The sequence below is a fragment of the Centroberyx gerrardi genome, chromosome 12 (genome assembly GCF_048128805.1).
Source record: "Centroberyx gerrardi isolate f3 chromosome 12, fCenGer3.hap1.cur.20231027, whole genome shotgun sequence".
NCBI lineage: Eukaryota > Metazoa > Chordata > Actinopteri > Beryciformes > Berycidae > Centroberyx > Centroberyx gerrardi.
The window spans coordinates 15,819,654-15,840,467 of NC_136008.1; the positions used below are offsets into that span (position 1 = coordinate 15,819,654).

General features: G+C 45.1%; 1 protein-coding gene across 2 annotated transcripts in view; it reads left to right on the forward strand.

The window, feature by feature from the left end:
* Positions 1-18,153, forward strand: part of creb5b (cAMP responsive element binding protein 5b) — a 33,199-nt gene extending 15,046 nt beyond the window's left edge. For both annotated transcript variants that reach the window (XM_071900474.1, XM_071900473.1), the window contains exons 5-10: positions 878-1,004; positions 2,405-2,515; positions 14,331-14,654; positions 15,978-16,205; positions 16,843-16,951; positions 17,999-18,153. In XM_071900474.1, the coding sequence (XP_071756575.1) occupies positions 878-1,004; positions 2,405-2,515; positions 14,331-14,654; positions 15,978-16,205; positions 16,843-16,951; positions 17,999-18,153 (1,054 nt within the window). The remainder of the gene's footprint in view (positions 1-877; positions 1,005-2,404; positions 2,516-14,330; positions 14,655-15,977; positions 16,206-16,842; positions 16,952-17,998) is intronic.
* Positions 18,154-20,814: the final 2,661 nt, after the last annotated feature.

The following is a 20,814-nucleotide window of genomic DNA, read 5'->3' on the forward strand; positions in this document are numbered from 1 at the left end:
AATTTGAGTAATGTGCAGAAAGTCATTTATGCTTTTATCAACTCATGTTTACACCATTATAACTCTCTTTATTCTGGCATCAAACAAAAGTCTCTTTTCCATCTCCAGCTTGTGCAATGCTGCAGCTAGGATTTTAATTAACTGGTACTTAGACAACAAAATCAATCCAATTCTGACATCACTTCACTGGTTATCTGTTAGGTTTAGGATTGATTTTAAGATTTTACTGTTCACTTTTAAAGCACATTAGAATTGGTGCCAAGATATATCTCTGACCTTTTAACCTCCTATCAGCCAGTGTGCAGCCTCAGACCCCCAGGTAGGCCCTTCTGGCCGTCTCAATGTCTAGGCTTAAGTCTAATGGTGACTTTAGCACCCAGGACCACTAGGCTTTGGAATAACCTGCGTGAGGAGCTTTGGCTAGCAGAATCAATACAAACTTTTTAAAACTTATTTTTGAAGACATTATCATTATGTGATATGTATATGTCTGGTAACCTATTATTTGCAGTACTGTATTGCTTTTACCCTATACTGTTATCTTTTGTATATTCTATAATCGCCTTGTGCTGTCTTCTTGATGTTATGTAATTTAAGTTATTTCATGAGTATTATATATGTTTTTATTTGACTGTTAATGCACTTTGTAAACTCAGTTTTAAGTAGGTGTTATATAAATAAAGTTTTTATTATTATTATTTATTTATTATTATTAGTAATACTAGGAGTAGTTTTGTTGTTGTTGATGTTATTATATGTGAAAACAAAGATTATGCTCTAGAAGATATAGAAATATGTAGTGTAGTGTCGTAGAGGAGAAGGCGATCTTAAAGTTCCGTGTGTGTGTGTGTGTGTGTGTGTGTGTGTGTGTCTTCAGGCCTGTCCCTGGCTCTCTGTCCTCACTACTGCACCTACGGAACAGACAGCGACAGCCACTGCCAGCCTCCATGCCTGGAACCCTGCCAGACCCGACCATGCCCGGCTCCTCCGCTGTGCTGATGCCCGTGAGTACACAAAGGAGCACAGAGTACATTCACTCACGGGCGCAGAGGAAAACTCACACACTCGCACTCTCAAACATATGTGACGACATACCAACCGATGGACATTCACACTTGCTATTGCACATAAACCACAATGATTTGCTGTTCTACCACATACTACCACGATTTAAATGATTTATCACCGCTTTCTCGAGATAGCCAACTCTTGTAGAAGTGTAGGATTCTACCTCCGAGTCTAGAATATACACTTTATTGTAATTAAGCCAAAAAGATTTAGAGGAGCCATAGTGGGAAGCAGGGAATGATAACAACCCTGAGAAAGCTCCCCGTATCAGGATTCTAATGATACAACATATGTTCTCATTGTAACACAAGACAGCCCGTGTTTATGGTATGGAAAAAAAAACCTCCCCATGTTTATTAAATTAAGAGCTAAGCGATTTTGGGGAAGATTGACGGTTCAGGAAAGGGGTGCAGGTTTGGGTGATATTTTTACACAAAACACACTTAGTGCAATTAAGGCTGTGTGTCAGGTTCTAGGCCTGGGTCTCTGTGGACGGGGGGGGGCCTAGCGGGGGTCAGGCTGTGCGGTGGGGGGGCGGGGGGCTGTTCCCCTTGGAGACCACAACACTGGGGGCCCAGAGTTCAGCAGCTTGGAGGCCACACCACCACCACCTCTCACACACAAAATCACAAGTTCTCTCTTCTATACTGCTCTGCTCAACACCACTCGCACACGTGACCTTTCACCCCTGTCAGCTTACCCAGCTGATTTCCTCACATTCAGGTCTTTGCTGTGGATCCTGTGACACATGGCCACCCTGACCAGGGTCGCTCAGGAACAAGGGGGCTAACCGCATACAAATGAAGATAGACCCTAACGCACTCACACACTTAACTCACACCTACTCACATCTCGTCCACCTTGTTAACACATCCCACACCAATGAGGCCAGGTTTTGATGCATTAGCCTGACTGACACTCGCTGCACTATTATCAGACACACACAACCCGGTTGCACTGGCTTCCTGTGTTAAGTCCCTCAGTGCTGGCTTCCTGTTTTGGGTCAGCTCCAGTTGTCATCACACGGAGCTGTGCACAGGGCAGCCTGTCGTGTGAAATCAGGCTCTCATGCTCTCTCATCTCATCGCTCACAGCCTCTTGTGCAGGAGGATGGGTCTGACACTTTAAACACTTCAAAAATAACAAGCTGCTTTTGTTTGTGCGGGCAGCTGTGATTCCCCCTCTAGATGAGCAAATGACCATAAATTGCATAGATAATGACCATTCAGTACAGATATATATACAGTATTTATCGATTTGTGTTGTATGCGTAGTATGTCTATACTTGTGGGTATGACTGTTGTATCCACGCAGCCTATGTTGTTGTGGTTTTCAGATGGAGAGACAGATGTCCATGGGCTCCAGTATGATGGGTATGCAAGGCCCCGCCCACAGCAGCTCCTGCTCTTCCACTCACGTTCCCTCCATGCACTCAGAGGCCAAACTGGTGAGTATACGCATGTGTACACATAAATACACACACACATTCACACACACGCACACACACACACACACATGCTCAATGTGTTGCAACTCTCTTTTCCACTGGGCTGTGCCAGCAAAGCTGTGCTCTTAGGTCTGTGTGGATTTCATCATTTGGTGTGTAATCAAAGCTATGTCTGAACCTGCCAGTGCAGTGCTGGAGACTCTGGCTGGAATAAAGGGCCCTTTATGTGGTTGTGGCTGGGCTGCCCACCGACTGCCTGATGTATATCTTAATGTACAGAACATGTTCTGTAGGTCCTGCAACTTGTTAGCACTAGTTTAACACAGCAGGGAAAAAATCAAATGACCTCATCCTTCACAAAGCAGGCAGTTAGAGCAGTGGGAATGAGACAGGGCTGGGAGAGCAGAGAGACAGAAAGGAGACAGGGTTTTGAGAGTTAGAGGGGGATAGAGGATGACTGAAAGAAGGAAAAAGCTGAATAGGAGGAGACCTTTCACACAGTGCAACTTTGCATAGTGGTACATACTGCCTGTAACACTAATGCCACTGACTAGCAGTGTACTTCTGGCTAATGGCAAGTGGATATACAGTTACACTCCAGGCAATATCAAGTGATTAATACTGTAGCAGCATCACCGTCAGTAAACCTCTGTATTTGTTTTTAAAATCAGTAATAGAAAATAACTGAAAATCAAGATGGCTACACAGAAATCAGAACAAGTGTCATGACTTGGATATCAAAAAATGACAAATCATAATAAAAAGCACTGGCTGTTCTTTGTGTTTGGAACGGTTTGCTGATAGCAGTTTGCTGGAGAGAGAGAGAGATCTTGCAGAGAGGGAAGAGGTAGCAGAGGTCATTGGAAGAGTTATTGCTCTGATAGAAGAGAGCGGGAGCATTCCCAGGGCACTTAATTCTCCCTCTTCCTCCTGCTCTCTCAAGATTGATCGTCTTTGTAGTCTTTTGAATCTCTTCAACTGTTCCTATGGTAACACGCTGGGGTAACACAATATTAGTGTATTAGGCTTATCTCCCCTCTGGCTGTCATCCAGACACATCTTACTCTTTTTTCTCTCCTATCTGTGTAATTGAATTGTAAATGCTCTGTTAGGCCTCCCATAAACATATGCAGTCGCTAAATGGCTGAAGGCCCCACTGCCCTGCAACTTTCTGGTTAGTTGACCAATCGAACACGATGCACAGCAACCAAATGGGGATCAATTGAGATTCTGCTCCCTGATGTCTGAATGCACTGATGGAATTTCATGATTGTGGACAGAAAGTGAGAGACTAATTGTGTTATCAGGGTGCGATCTCCACCGTGGTTTTCATAAGCATGGACGGGGTCTCTAATGTCTGTAATATCCGCGCCCGGGCCCGGTCGATAAATACGGCCTCGCTATCGGATAACTGGGCCGTGATCAGGCCCATGTGTCCCCTGCGACGTACTCAATCCGGCTCTAATCGCATTACCCCAACCATGTTGACTTTCCGCCAATGGGAAATCTCCGCACTGTAACCCCACACCCCCGAGGCACGGACCTGGACGCACTCTTCTCCTCAACGTTTACATTGTGAGAGCGGACAAGGGGATTGAGTGGGACTTTGATAGACATGAAGGAAACAGATAGACAGGCAGAGTGAGGGGGAGAAGAAAGGCGAGAGAAGGGTATTGATGTGATGAGATACTAAGAATTGAATGAGAGGGAGAAGTTGGAAGAATTGTGTGTGCTTGACATAAAAGGGCCTAGTTTCTTGTGCGTGAATGTGTGACACTGCATATGTACATGCATGTGTGTGTTTGTGTGCACTTGTGATTGTGTGTGTGTGTTTTGTGGTAACTGGAGGCCACTGCAGCTGGGTTAACCCTCCCCTGCCAGAGAGAGCGTGCTGCGGGCCCAGAGCCTGGGCTAATGAAGGCTAATTGATTTTGTGGTGGGCCAGAGCAGCAGGGAGGCCTGTCTCTGGTGTAAATAGTTAATGAGCTGAAGGGCTGCTGTGGCCCCTTGGGGACTCATATCTCGCTCTAAGCTCTGTGTTTGTGCTCTCTGGGCCAAGGACTGTATCTCTGCATCACTGCCCATCTTTGTTTTCTCCTATCTCCCATTTTTCTCCTTTAAGTGCCATCGTGGAAGTGGTGCAGCAAAGCCTCGCGGTGGTGTAAGAACCGACTTGTATGTTTTTCCTCTTTTGCTTTTGGTTCGTAGTCTCGGAGTGTTTTAGCAGTTTTGGTTCAAGTGGTTTTATTCGTGAAGGACTGGGTGCTCATGGTGCCGGGTGTGGTTGCGCTCTGTTGTGTCTGGGGAATAGAGCGGTGTGTGTTGTGTGTTGGAGATGGCGGGATAGTTGACCCTCGCAGCGTGGAGGAAACGCCGCGGAGAGGAGGCCAAGTTCCACAGCACGCAGGCCAGAGCATTACATCACTGCTCAGAGCCAGCTCTCCACATACACCGCCTGCTACAGCTCTGCGTCATCCTCCTAGCATGGTGTCACATAGTTATACAGCCACATGCAAAAACACACACACACACACACACACACACAAACACTCACATACATAGAAACATATAGACACAAGTGATAAATAACACCGATACACGCACAAACACAACCACATGTAGAGATGCACACACACACACACACACATGCTGTACACACATACACACATATGCACACAGCACTGTATTCTACTCCAAAAACCTTTTTGCTCCGATGGTTTGATATCTTTGTTTGGATGATGAAAGACATTCACTATCCGTTTCTGGGAGAGGGGAAGCCCAAACAAGCCCTTATCAAGTTGGTTCTAAATAACGGCTACGGGTGCCAACTATGGGACATGAGTCAGCTCATGTGAGTGGGTCCCATTTCAAAGTGGTGCGCTTTGGCATTGTTTGGAATCCCTTTTATACGAGGTTCATGCTTTCCACATCCCGTTTGCCTGCTAATTTTAAAGGATTTAAAGAGGTCTGGTTTGGTGCTGGTGTATGAAAATGTGTTATTTATTATCTCCCCAATTATCTATTGTTTACATTGTTACTAAGGACAATAAATTTGTCACTAAGCGTCAGGCTAGGTGCTGAGTTTTTTATGAGGTAAACAATACTATATGTTCCTACACTGCAGCTCTTTTGGCTGTGGAGCTGGCACTGGATGGGCGGATGACATAATTCTTGGCATGCTCTAAATGTACTCCTTTTTACTTGAGGAGGGAAAAAAACAGAGCGTCTCTTAAAGAAACATTTCATAATACACAAGAGGACCAATAATCAAAGTGTTCCTAGAGCAATAATATAGCTTTTTTACATTTCATCTATACAATCCTTACTGTTTTAATGTTACAGTATAGTTACAGAATTGTACAGGTATAAGAGTTAATAGGTTTGCAGATCACCAAAGATCAAGTTTTACCCAAAGCGGTGAACAAGTTAAAAATGAGAAAGTTACATACACATTCTGGCCAGAAATGCCAAGCAAAAGAAAACTTGTGAAGCAACCATAGCGGTGCCAGTTTTCATCTCCACTGTGCAGTGATTGATTGAGCGATTAGCTCAGTATGAAGTCATTTGTAAGTAGTTAAACCATTAGAGTAAATGGTAACCCTATTACGTGTTCCATTCATTCTCTTCCCCTGTAGTAGAGGAGCACCTCTGGCTAAATCTCTCGTTGTGAGGAGGAGCAGCATACAATAGGAGTCTAGCTCCAGGTTTTGTAAGCAACATCTGTATGAATGGTGGCATTGTCAAGGGATGATGTCATTGGAGAGGGACGGTGAGCTAAGAGCACAGCTGAATCTGCAGGCTGTAACTGTGCTTCACTGAGCTCTGGAGTATAGGGTTAAAGAATGTATGAGTGTATGTCTTTGTGTGTGCTTGCATTTGTGCATTTGTGTGTTTGTACGTGTGTGTGTGTGCGCACGCGCATGTATGTGTGCGTGTGTGCGCTCGTGTGCACGTGCATTTGTGAATGTGTGCGTGCTCTTAATTGTGTGTACAAATAACTCTTAGTGTTTCTGTCTGTCATTATATTGGCGCTCTTTCTGCTGCTCATTGTATTGTCCTTTGAGCCAAACCCCACACATTTGGCGACTAACCATGAAAAGAGTGTTTGAAAATACTCTTTGATACAAGTCTGGCATGTATGTGTGTTGATGAAGTAAACATGTGAATGTGTATGTGTTATAAACAGCGGTCAAACTGGGACGCATGGGACACATGAGATACAAGCTGAGAAATGCTGAGATACGGTGTTACAAAGAGAGGAGGAGCGTCAGTGTCTTGGATGCGAAGAAAGTTTTTTTGATGATAAACATATGATGTTTCTCTCTATTGCCATGGAAGTGAGTGGTTTCAGTAGAGTGGAGTGCAGGGCTGAGGAGCTGCGGTATCGGTGTGTGTCTGCCAGTTTATCAGTGTTGGACCCAGACCAGAGAGAGGGGCCCCTCTCTTGCTCCCTCCAGTGTGTTGCCAATGCCAAAGAGTTTGGCTCTGTCAGATCCGGAGACATGTGCTTCTACACAAACTACAGCACATCTCAAACAGTATCAAAGCTGGCTTGTCCCCACCTTTTACCAGGGCATTTTCATCTGAATAAGAAGCCAAAACGCACTGCTACACTGTAGCTGAAGCTCAATTTCACATGTCAACAATCAATGAGTGACTCCTCCCTTATTGCTTAGTTGAAATGGAGGTATTAGATAGAAGCTATGCTGATAGAGTGCTATACATTCTGCATTTTGAAATGTGGTGAAACAACTTTTACAATCTACATTTGAAGTTCACATAGGAAAGATGATATAGAGGGGGTTCTTGGGAGGACTGTCTGTATGTGTATGTATGTTTGTGTAATTATGTGGCTGTGTGTGTGTGTATTCTTATGTCTGTGTGTGTTTGTGTGTCTGTCTGACTGTGTGTGGGGTGGGGTGATGGGGTGGACTAGGGTGGCAGTCGTGGCGCAGTGTCGCATCTGTTTGTCTATGGATAACTGCGTGTTATTTTAGCTGTGCGGATGGGAGGTGTATGTGAAGGCCATTTGGTCACGGTTCAGGGCCTGTGAATGGGACGGGGCTCCAGCAGGGCCAGGCTTGGGTAAACCAGCCCCCTAGCACCACCATGGGCCAGACTGGACAGTCCAGCCACCATGAGCCCCCCTGGAGCCCGGGTGGTGACCGAGACACTCGCTGGACTCCACATTAACCACTCAAACATTGGAAGAGTGATCGAATCAAGTCTGTTGGGTCAGAGATACTCCATTTGATAGATTGTATTTGATATTTCACCTTCTTTGGTGGAGGACTAATATAAATGTAATGTGTGACACTCACTACAACATCTCCCAAACCAATTAATACTAACATGCTAGACCCACTTCTGTTTTCTAGACCCCTCCTTTTTCTCCAAAGCACTATAATCGCTCATTTAAACAGACTTTTGGAAGGAGATGTACTGCTTCTCACTCTTTTTGACAAGTTGGAGCACAAGAGGAATCTCATACCTGTGGCTGTCAGCTGCTCTTTTCTAACAATGTGTGAGGTTAATCCAAATGTTGAATTTTGATTTTGATACATGATAGGTGGGCACGTGTGACAGGACAAATTCTCAATGAAAACACAATTAATAGACAATTACAGAGGCCGAACAAATATAGGGGCTTTTGTTATCATAAGCATACTGGTTACAATTTACATAAATAAACATTGAGAGGCTGGGCAGTGAGAGGCCTGTTTCAGCCATTCCAAAATACACAGGTATTAGAGGTCTGTTATTTTAAGCGTCTTTAGAATTATGTTTGATTGAAATCATCATCACATTACTTCTCTTTTAGTCATATGGTGATGGTTTAGTTTGCCAGTAGGTAAAGTCACAGGCACTGTAGTTTTTTTACTCTCTCTTTATCTCTCTCTATCTCTCTCTCTCTCTCTCCCTCTTTCTCTGTGTCTCTCTCTCACTCTCAGGCCTCCTCTGTATTCAAGATTGTGGCGGTGGGTGTAGTGATAACCATGTAGGCTGCACTAGAGCAGGGCTTTACAAGAGAGGGAACAGTGGGGATATACAGACTGGAGTCAGAGGCCCATCCATTAACTTGACAGGGTGGAGAAGCTGCCAAGAGTATGAGCGCATGCCTTGGAGCGTGCTCCTCGATGGGCGTGTGTCTCGCTGCGCCCACACCGCCGCGGCTCCTCCGAGCACCACCGGGGCGTCTGGCCCTGGCAGAACAGCCCGTCTGTGTCCGTCTCTCCGTCTGTGTCTGGAACCACAGGGAGGCTCTGTTCGGCCCGGCTCTGATCGGCTCGGCCCCCGAACCCGAGAGAGGAGAGAGGGGGCGACATTACAGCCAAGCGCTCCCATCAGACTGTCTGCCTCGCTGCTCCCTGAGGAAATCAGTTTAACAGTCCCCAGCTCTTGGCGAGCAGAGGGAGAGGGGGTGGAGGAATAGGGAAGAGGTGTGTGTGAGAGAGGGGGATGTTACTGCCTCTCTGGGCAAGAGGGAAATCTAATAAAATTGGACTAATGGGGGTGTGGAGTTTTAGGGGACAGAGAGTGGGTTTTGCAGGCAGGCACTGGTGGGTAGTGGTGGTGGAGATGAGGAGGATGGAATTAGATCCACTGAGTGTTTGGCAAAGCAGCAGAGCCAAACTCCTGCTTTCAACTGCAGATGGTGAACCCATGCCGGGTTTAGAGTGAGAGTTAGGGGGCCTAGGCCCACAAAAAATATTGCCAGGAAAGTTACAGCTTTGATTTATTATGCAATTAGAAATACTGTGTGCATACGGTACTATACATGATCACTGAACATGCTGTGCTAGCTCAGTGTTAGCAAAAGGCTGAAACAGACGGAAGCTTTAATGTTGCTCCATGGACTCTTTAATGTGAGGAGGAAGAGATGCTTCTCCATTAGAAACTGTGATCTTTTTGCTCTTAGGCAATGACTCCACAGACTGGTTAAATCTTCCTAAACTGCAGTAAGGCGCCAGAGGGCCACAGGTCCCCTGATAGCCCACTGCTCCACTTTTAAGGGGAATAAAAGTGCTCACCCTGACCTCGCTAGGTTTGATTTACCCATCCTCAGGCGGGCGTGGTCTCTTCCCTTTGTACCTGCTCCGTGCTCTCTCTTTCTCCTCCCAGGGTTAATAGATATGAAGTCATCTGGCGAGCAGAAACCTGAGTGTGTTTTCAGGATGTGCCCAGAGCACTCACAGGAACATCACTCAAAGGCCCCCGTGTCAGAAAGGAAGTCGCCATTAATAAATATCATTAATGGGTGATCACCTGGTAGCCCTGAAACCACATAAATGAGAGAGACCTAAAAAAAAAAAAAAAAGGAGAGGGAGTGGAGAGGTCAGGGGGCAAAGGTCTGGGAGGAGATAGCTGCCCTCTGGGCGAAAGAAGGCTGGATCAGGGGTTTTTTAACAATGGAAAATCAATAGGCTTGTTCGGTAGTTTCAGTACACTGACAGAATGCATGAAATGTAGTGTGAAATGCATGTGTTGACAGATATCGAGGCTGGTAGTTTATAGATTTATCCTGGCAGAAGCTGTCCATGTCTTCATGTTGCTAGCATGGACTATTCATCTTTTCTGCTGCTTTACTACACTACCAATCAAACATTTGGACACACCTGATTGAATGTACTGTGGTTTTCATTACCTTAAAGCCATTTTATTCTAAAGGCTTACTTAAATGCTTGAAATTAGTTTTTTAGACAAATATAAATAGTGAAGTTGATGCCTATGTATGAATTTCTTTCCAAAGTTTTTGTCTTTCCATCAAGACAAAGGGCGGCTACTTTAAAGAATCTAAAATGTAACACTTTTTTGGTCACTGGATAAGCCCATTTGTGTTATTTCATAGTTTTGATGTCTTAACTATTATTCTAAAATGTGAAAAATAGTAAAAAAAAATAAAGATAAATTTGTGTGTCCAAACTTTTGACTGGTAGTGTATGTTGTTCCAGTCTCAGAGCGAATAACCGTGCAGCACAGACAGGGGTAGGCCAGACTCTGTGCCATCCCCCTGTGCCACCGCAGGCAAACACCTGCACTGACTTAATGACTGTTTTCTGTGGCATCCATGTTGCCGCCGGAGAAACGTATGTGTGTGTGTGTTATTAGAGGCTAATGCATGTGGTGGTTAAATCCTCATGCTTTGCACAGTCTGGGGAAATACAACCATGTGTTAAAGAGGCATTAGAGATCCTGATGAAGGTGTTTGGGAATCACAGCCCGCTCATCATCGCCCTGCTAACGTCCCTTAGTTGCGTCACTGTGGTTCTGGATACGCCGACTTAAGTTTTGGCCGAGCTGGGTTGATCTGAGCTGTGTTACAACCCCAGATGGAATTGTAGCAGGCACTTGTTCAGCAACAGTCTCAGGAATAAGCTCATATCACGGTAAGGGTTTTCTTTCTCTTCCACTGCCCCGTTCACACCCTGTCTTTAGATGTGTACCTCATTCTCTAACTATACTACTTGATGTTGTACGTGTTGATATAATAATAATTGATATAATAATACCTGGCATTTATTTAAGGACTCCTCTGTCCTCTCTTGCTCTCCTTCATTGATGTTCATGTGTCATGTGGGATGGTTTTTGTTCCAGATATGCTCTCATATCTATCACTTCATCAGTACGGTTCAACAATGTTAACTTTAACCTGTGTTGCATTAAATTTTGTTTGGTGAAATCGGCATGATCTTAGGTGTTTGGGGAGCTGGTTGAAGTCGTTATGGACTTTGTCTTATTTGCTTTCACAGCTCATTGTCATTGTCCATGTTTTTGCCCTTTGTACTGTTTTTTCCTTGTATCTATTGCGCGCTCAGCCGTACTGGTGGGGGATCCTTCTTTGAATTGGCCCGCCCAAGGTTTCTTCTATTTCTTTCCTTATAAGGGTCTAAGGGTCTAAGGTTTGTGCAGCCGCTTAGGCTTGGCTAGGCTAGGTAGGTTACGTAGGCCAGTTATGTCTTTCCAACATGCTATTTTGTGTCCTGTGCTTTGTTTGTATTGCATCATTTTGTGTTGTATCATTTTGTTTTGTGATTGATTGTTGATTTGTTAGATCTAGGTAAGTCCTCTGAGACATGCTTGTGATGAAGGGCTATATAAATAAACTTGACTTGAATGATGGTCTTCTCATCATGCATGGTCTTTGTATTTTTCTTTACTCTGGTAGAGCAGCCCCAGGCTCTTTGACCTGCCTCTGTACTCTGACACTCCTGGGCCTCCTCTGATGCAGGCTAATTCAATTAATAAACAGATAGCACTGCTCTGCCAGCTGGATGCCTCTCAGAGACACTGATAAATGAGCACTTGCCGTCCCGGGCTGATGGTGTGTGGGGAGGAGACACTAGAAGCCATCTAACCCCCCCGTCTCTCCCTCCCTCCCTCACCGCCCCCCCTTCACCTCCCTTTACCCTCCCTGTCCTACTCCCCTGACGCCTGGTTGGCAGGGAGTCAGGCAGCTCCAGCCCCAGCATCTTACTCACACACAGACAACATTAGTAGGGCTGCAAAACCAGAGTACAGAAGGCAGCGGTAGATAGGCAGGCAGCAGATTCCTGTGGCCTCTGCTCTGTTTTCAGGTGATTGCCTGCTATGATTGAGTGGCAGGAGATAGTCAAACCCTGATTGGTTTTCTCTATCACAAGGGGGAGGGCCTCACAGCCTGGTGCTGACTGACAAGCTGAAGGCTGAAGGGAAGGTGTTTGTGTGGGCTGTCAGCCTCAGATTTCATCCTCAGACACATGGAAGATGTCCTTGTCAACACTGGTGACTATTTGATTAATATCTCTAAGCTCTCATAAGTCCATTTTCTGCTTTGGGTGCGGGCCAACTAACTATGTGATGTTTATTACAGGAATGAAAATGATGTAGTTTTTTCAACATATGCATTGTTTTTTTTTTAATGTCATGTCCAGATATGCAGATACATAGATATGCAGTACAAACATTCAGTGCATATAAAGAGAGCTAGACAGATAGTAACAGCAGCCTTACAGTAAGTCTCAGATCTGCCTGGTGCCCTCAGCATGTCTTGGTATGACTGTGATGCTGTGGACAGCTGCAGGCCTGAGGCAGCCCGCTGTGTGTTAGTCTAGGCTCTGTGGTATTTTAACCCCTGTCTCAGTGGTCACAGAGAGGAAGGGCCGTGGCTCCTGAGAGATGAGCTGCAGAGGCTGTGGTAGGGACGGTTACAGGGTGCCAGAGTGTGATCAGGCAGAGTTTAAGAGTATCATAGCAGAATTAGAATGATGTTCTTTAGCATTCTTAATTAAAGACACAAGAAAAATGACGTTATATAACGCCTGAAGTGTGTTGCTGTGTCACTATGTCAGGCATCCCTTGGTATGAGAGGCAGAAACTCCACTCAGTCAAAACAGGCTTGGCAGGCTGATGGTTTCACTGCACTGGTTTCTGTGCGGCTCTCTGTATCATACGCGCTATAAATGGAAAGCGTAGTGAAGACAACCGGGCTATTGAATCGAGATATATTTTTAAATATTTGTCAGAGTATGTTGTTTCTTTGATTGTCCCACTTCTTTAATGATTCAGTGGAGCGTGCCTCGTCCCTCTTGGTAGAAAAATTTCCACTTGAGGAGGGTGTGAGAGAGGAGAGGAAGGCTGATGTTGTGCTCTGATCGTGGCCTAGCATTGTGATCCAGGCCAGCTGGCTGCCATTCCCTATGGGAATCATGAATGTGAAGGTTGTTAAAAGATATGGAGCCCTGGACACAGCCTGGACTTACTGACAGCAGCTGGGAGAAGGGGGGAGGGGAGCTCAGAGAGGAGAGCACAAGTGATCACTGGGAAAGAGAATAGAAAACTTTGAGGAATTCACAACAGTAGCCTTGAAATGAATGCCTTCATGTTTTCAGTTTGGTTGCCAACGTGTTTACTCAGTGACTACTAGCATAAAACCTGAAGAATTACATATTGGACATTGAGATTGGACTTAAAGTATTTTGTTTAAGTATTTATTCACATACAACAGCGCACCTTTTACTAACCAAGCTGTGCATTAATCAAAGCTGCCCCTATAGACTCAACACTCTCTCAACCTGTTATTCCTTAAGGTTGTTAAAATGAAAACGGAGTGATCACATGAAAGGGTGCAGACATGGCTTTTTTTTATTATGTCTAGGTCTGTTTTCAACAGATGTAGCCTGAAGACATATTTTGGCACTTGTATGTTTGGATTATGATTTTTTCTGGTCTTGGGGTTGTTTTTAAGTGATGCCCAGAAAAACAGACTCTTGAGGAGAGGTGGATCTGGTAAACACGAGGAACACAAGCGCACCTTGAGAGAGCCTCTCTCTGGTCTCCCTCCCCGGCCGCTCGGAGACACCGGCTCAGTCAGTCCTAAGTAGACCACACGGTTAAAGCAACAAACCTCCTGCTGGGTCAACAGTGAGGGAGCAGTCTGAGGCTCACACCTTGCCAGCGGGCTCATCTCTTGGGCAGACATCCAGGCAGGGCTGCTGGAGAGACACACACTTTCACATGTGCTCAGGAGAGGGAGAGGCTATTAGGGATATGAAGAGGATGGGCTGAGGGGGGGTGGGGGGGTGGGGGGGGGGCAATGAAAGAAGGTAAAGAAAGAGAATGACAGGAGTGAAGGAGAGACAGAGGACAGCCTAAGTGGCTTTGATCTGTTCCCCTGACATATAGATTTATGGAGCCATTCATCATCTCAAAGTCAACACATCTACCCTTACTGTAACGGCTGATAATCAGCACACTGATAGATGAGAAAATGTGCAAACTTTTTTTCCCATTCACAGTAAATGATGTTAAACCCGTGTCGACCCATTTGTCTACACAGAGGCTGAAGGCTGCACTTTCACACCACCCGGGTGCCATCGCCAACGGCAACATGAACTCCATGGGTCACATGATGGAGATGATGTCATCGCGGCAGGAGCAAGCGGCCCACCATCACATGCACTCACACCCGCACCAGCACCTGCAGGCCCCTCCGCATGCTTACCAGCACCATGGCCATCACCACCACAGCCAGGGCCACGGCCAGAGTGGACACCACCACCCCCAGGCACACAACCCCCATCACAACTCCCACAATCCCCACCTGCACCCCGGTCACCCGCATCAGACCTCGCCGCACCCTCCACTGCACTCTGGTTCACAGGTAAGCAATGGACATTCGCAGGAGAGCAGCAGTTTTAATACAGTCTCACACCGAAGCCACAAGTTCAATAACACATAAACTGCATCAAAACCACTTGTATGGCCATAAGTTATATGTGCCATGACTAAAACAAGGCAGCAGTTTAGTGGCCCTTTGAACAAACAGTTTTCAAGTCAGCTATTAGTGGTGTAGTGTAGAAGTAGGCTGAAATGATGCTTCAAATTCACTGTAAGGCACTGGTCAGACACATATTTCCCTCGCTGCAGCCTCACTGCCAAGTAGTTTCCTGGCAACCATCTCAAAGGTCATTTTTTCCTTTGAGGTTGGTCAGCTACAGGTCAGTGTCAGAGGCCTGCTGTGGAGGGAAGGGGTCACGAAGAGGCCGTAAACTGTCCAATATAAGAGATTCTCAGGACCGTCTTTTGGAAACTATGCCCCACGCCCTTCTACACTGCCAAGCTGCCATTATGTGGCCACAACATGCTCCAGGTGTCTCAGACAGGAGGAGGTTTATAAGTGCTGGTCCTGCTGAAGAACAGACAGCCTTGGCTTAATAGCCTTGGAACATATTAGCTGCGAAAATACTCAGATTTTGTTTTTAACTTTACTTTGGATTGAAAGTATAAAACTATTGCTCACAACGTTAAAGACATCACGACGTGAGAAACTTTGTCCTTGCATTGTCTAACGTCCTCTGCAATGCCGTACCTATTAGATGCAGGACCATTCGACATCAAGAAACGCAATTCATGTTCCAAATGTACCATTAAGGCATTAAAACAACACTCACTGTATGCACAGCAGCCATTAAAGCGGCTTGTATTTTCCATGGTTCTCATAAAAATGGTAATGATCTGAAGGCTGAAAACACTTGACCTTGCCAAGTATATGTCAAGATCTGTCAGAGCGCGTACAGTTTTAGAAACGGGGCTTTTGACTTTGTCTGGTGGTGTTAGTCTGAGTGGAAGTGGGCGGTGGAAAACTCCCTCCTGACACCTCTTTAACAAGGTGGGTAGGCCGGTGAATCAGCCCAGTCACTCACTCACTCAGTCACTCCTGACGCCCACAGCCCAGCTAACGGGGCACGTGGCACGACCAGATGTTGTTTTTAGGGAAGTTGCCAGACATGGCATAGCTGCAGGAGGTAATGTATAGGTGCTTGTTTGGAGGCCAGCGGAGCGGTGACAGTAGACAGGTGGCTGGCTCCCGTCCAGGCCCGTCAGAACGGTTACATGTCTGGTAGATGGTGTCGGACTCTCAGGCTCTGTGCCGTCGTCCTATCAGAGATCTGAACGACCCCGGTGTCCTCTCCCTGTGTTTCAGATGTCACCTGCAGCCCAGCAGATGCAGCCCACACAGACTCTGCAGTCTCCGCCCCCCAGCGGCGGGCGCCGCAGGCGGGTAGTCGACGAGGATCCGGATGAACGCCGGCGGAAGTTTCTGGAGCGCAACAGAGCGGCGGCGACGAGATGCAGACAGAAGAGGAAAGTGTGGGTGATGTCGTTAGAGAAGAAAGCAGAGGAGCTCACCCAGACCAACATGCAGCTTCAGGTACAAAATGAACTTCAGGTCTTAGAATATTCATAGGGTATTTGGTATAACCCAATGATTTTCTGAACCCATACATGATCCCCGCTGCCACTCACACCAATCAGCATGCATTTTTGACCCAGTCCCTCATCTGGAACTTTATTTGTGTTGTCTCTATTTTCCTGCAAATGGCAGAAAATGGCATTAAGTTGTTTGGTAATAGGTTGAAGTCAAACACGAGTGGCCACAGACTTCAACTTCAACTTCCATAGCTGAATGGGCTTCCACCAATATGCAAACAATCTAATACATATAAAAGTATATTCTCTGAAATTCTGTTTTTTATATTTTCACCAATTTAATGTTTGATAAACACACTATCAATGAATCATGTTTAAGATAAAGAGCTCATCTCTTGTATAATGTTTGCACTTATATTAAACCTAGTTGTAATAGGAATGCACAATGATTATAGTGAGGTTTTTAATCAAACGCCACCAGTGATTTTACTGTTAAAATCTGCTTAGTGCAATAATACTAGTACTGTAGTTATTAAGTAATTAGTGATGATCAATTAGTCTGCCTTAATCATGGATTCACTGGTGCAAAGTGTGAAAATGGTTCTGTGTTAATGACTAGGATTTGTCTTGCATTTCAGAACGAAGTCACCATGCTAAAGAACGAGGTGACCCAACTCAAGCAGCTTCTCCTCACCCACAAGGACTGTCCCATCACCACTATGCAGAAAGAATCCCAAGGTTACCTCAGTGAGTAGCTCAGACACGAACACGCATGCACACACACTCAAAGTTTTACCAAAACACACCTTCATCTGTGTGCCTTATCCCTGCAGTGCAGATAGCACTGCTGTGGAAATGCTTGCCAGTTCTCTTGTTAAAGGAATGGTATAAACTCTGCAGACTGAGGGAGTCTGACGGACTCACAGTGACTGCTAAGACTCCTCACTCATGTGCTGCTATCCTGCTCCCATGCTCGCTACAAGACTCCTCCCTTGATATATGGGTGTTGCACAGCCTAGGCAGACTAGGCTGAACCCTCTGGAAGTGGTGTTGGGCCTGGGCTGGGAGTTGGTAGTCTGGATCTCCTATGAGGCCTGTTTTTCCATCTGACTGTACCGCGGCGCACGGAGGCTGCGGAGTCTCAACGTGAGAAAGACGTCACAGGCTGCACAATGGCGTCCAAACTCTCATGGACGTCCCATGGATCTCACTGATTATTGGACTGTTCCTCGGCTCGGCCGCGCATGACATCAGAGCCCCACCCTCTGATACGGATACAAGTGACATTTCCATGTAATTAGGAGAAGGCACCTCCCTGTGCGGCTTTAGCGCAGGAAAATCAGGCTCACTTCCCCTTTGGCTGAATGGCTCTTTTATAGAGGAGAGAGCCGACTCCCAGACTGGGCCGGGAGAGACTTTCATTGATGAGTCTAGCCTGTGTACAGATGTCACTTCCAATGTGTCCCGAATTCATCAGGCATGTTTACGGAGTTGAATGATTCACTTTTCCATTTTTGTGTTATCCATTAATGGCCTGTTATGGGATGCCAGGTGAGAAATTAGGTGTAAATTCAGTGTGTTATTTGTACAGGGTGTTAGAAATCTATATTTTTCTGCTAATAAAGCTGCGTTTTTACAATAATCGGTTTTGGTGTGTGTTTATTTTGATAGAGCTTTTATGTATGGCTTGAAGGCTGTGTCCAGGTCAGAGTATTTACACTCACACACACACACACACACGCACACACACACACATACTGTCCATCCTCAATGATGTGTCTGCTGTCCCCTCAGGTCCAGAGAGCAGTCCAGCAGGCAGCCCGGCCCCAGCGTGCTCCCAGCAGCAGGTCATTCAGCACAACACCATCACCACCTCCACCACGGCTGTAGGGGGCAGCAGCGTGCACGGACAGCCCAACCACCGCACAGACATTAACCCCATCCACTAGAGACAAGAGAGACTAGAACCCAGGCTGGAGCCCTGATCCCCCCCCCTGCTCTCTGAGGGCTGCAACCCCCCCTCCTCCCTCCCATCAAGAGAAACCTCTGAAGCCTGCAAGGCTGCTCTTTATACAGTAGCTATGTATTTTTATAGACCAACCCTATTATTAACGCATAAATGTTCTATGGCTTGTTGTCTCTCTGTTTGTCTATTTTTTTTTTTTATCTGTGTTTTTTTATTTGTGCTTAGCTGAAAGGGAGTTTTGCTAAAATCATGCAGCATTGACATGTTAAATTTTTTTTTTTTTTTGTAATGGTACAAAACGGGCCGCTGTAGTCATGGCACCGGAGGAAAGGGACATTATGTCATCTCTGTGAGCAGGCCGTACATCTCTGTGTGACCGAGTTATGACTGAGTTACTCAGTTATGGAGTCACATCATACTGTATGTATCACATATGAACAGTCAGGGTGGGGGTCAATTCATGAATGAACTCATCAATTTCAATTCAACTGAGGAATTGGAATTGGAATTTGAAAAAACCTACAGGAAACAGAATTGCAATTTAGTTTTTTCTTACCACATTATGAGATTACACATAGTGTTATATATTATCAATACTGAATATCTTAATATGTTAAAGGTACCTTTCAGGTGGTATTTGATGCATAACATGTAATCATAATACATACATTATGATTGAATGTATTTGATTTGTTTAACTGTCTTTTATTTGATTCATAATGTTTGATTTATAGTATTTAGCAAGTCAAGACAAACTCTCTTATAAGTGGAATTTGTTTCCTGTCATTCTAATTCAGTTCCAATTCTGTTTCCTTAGAGCTGGGTGACATTCCAATTCCAATTCCAACTGCAGGAATTTAATTGGAATTTTCCATGCATTCTCAGTTCAGTTCATGAATGGCCCGACCCTGTGGACAGTATGTAGCATGTGTGTCATACAGGATATGTCATGGCAGATATACATGATCAAACTCTCAGTACGTGTTGCTGCCTTTGGGTTGTTTCTGAAACCAAGTCAAACTGTTGCCATGATATATTTTGAAGACAGGAATATGCAAGCAGGTATTATGATCTTTTTTCTTTTTTTTTCTAGAAACCTATATGACTGTTAACCTTATCCCTGTCAGTGGTATTCAGAGAGTGTTATGAAATATAGCATGATAATGAAAGTACCATATGATCAAATTGAAGCAATACATCCCAGTATTGATCATCTACTGTATGTCCACCTCATGATCAGCATGGCCAAGCCAATCTGGTCCCAAGGACATACTTTGCTGTTACAGCTATATAACTGTACACTGTGATACCAGTGAGGCAGCTCAGGAGTCGAAACAAACTCCTCCGCTCTCCAGGACCAACTGAAGCTTTAATGAATGAGGCCTCTTTTTGTGTGTTATTGCATCTAAGGATCCATTTTTTTGGATTCAGTGGCAGATTCCAAATGAATATAAAATTCCATTGAGTTTGTGTGTATGTGTGTATGTGTGTGTTTGCATACTTGTGTTTATGCGTGTGGGCATACTGTTGTGTGTGCATGTGAACATGTACATAATGTGCTTGTGTTCTGCCTTCTTTGCTCTGCAGAACAAAGTTCAGCGGGCATACAAAGAAAGAAGAACAGAAAGTTTGTGAGGAAGTTAATTGTGAGCATGATTTTCTTGACTGAGCGTTTATCAGTGTGAATTGGAATGATTAGAAGAGGTTGTTTTTATCCCACAACTGGCATAGTGTTTTACTATTTCTAAAGAGGTGCGGTTTATGCCTATGCTTTCCAAAATGTCACAATGTGCCTGAATTTTTCTTAAAATCATATGTTGGCTTACTATAGGCAAGAGTATGCCAGTTCTTTTGATTACTTTAATTTTCATAATTTTTCCTTCAAACAATCAAGCCTGATCGATTGCTTTTCACAGATTCAGTGTACTATGAATCATCGAACTTTATTTGTTATTGGCTTTGTCAGGGATGTCTGCTGCAAGTTAGGGCGAAACCAGCTGACCAAGGAAAAAAAGACAAATTTTCCATTTGACCTCTGACCTCTTCATCAATCTCATCACTCTCCCTCTCTCTCTCTCTCTCTCTCTCTCTCAGGCCTCCTCTGTATTCAAGACTGTGCCAGTGGGTGTAGTGATAACCATGTAGGCTGCACTAGAGCAGGGCTTTTACCTTTTCTATCTCCCTTCCAGCATTCCCAGCCTTGAAACTTAATGCCTTCTTTATGTTGAACAGAACTCACCCTTCGTTTTTGGCCAGGAATGTCGATACGTTAGCATGACCATAATGCACTGTGTTTTCCAGTAGGAGCGATGAAACGCGCTCCGCTGACAGGTGGAGCGATCACAGAGCTGTCTATGCACTTTGTCCTCTGTCATGCCAGAGGGTAGAATAGCCATATTAAGGTCTGAGTAATTCTCAGTGATCCCCCTTTTCACACACCAGCGAGACACGTACTGTCTTTGGCTTTATGGAGAGACTGTGCCTGACATGCATCACATGTCTATCTATATAGGAGGAAGGGAACCGAGGGCTCGCATCCTACACTGGAGCCGTTCATTGTAGGATGGGGCTCAATAAGGAACCCTGCAACAAATCAGATCTGTCAGTTAGTATGTGCCCTTTTGTCCTGATGAAATCCAAAAGC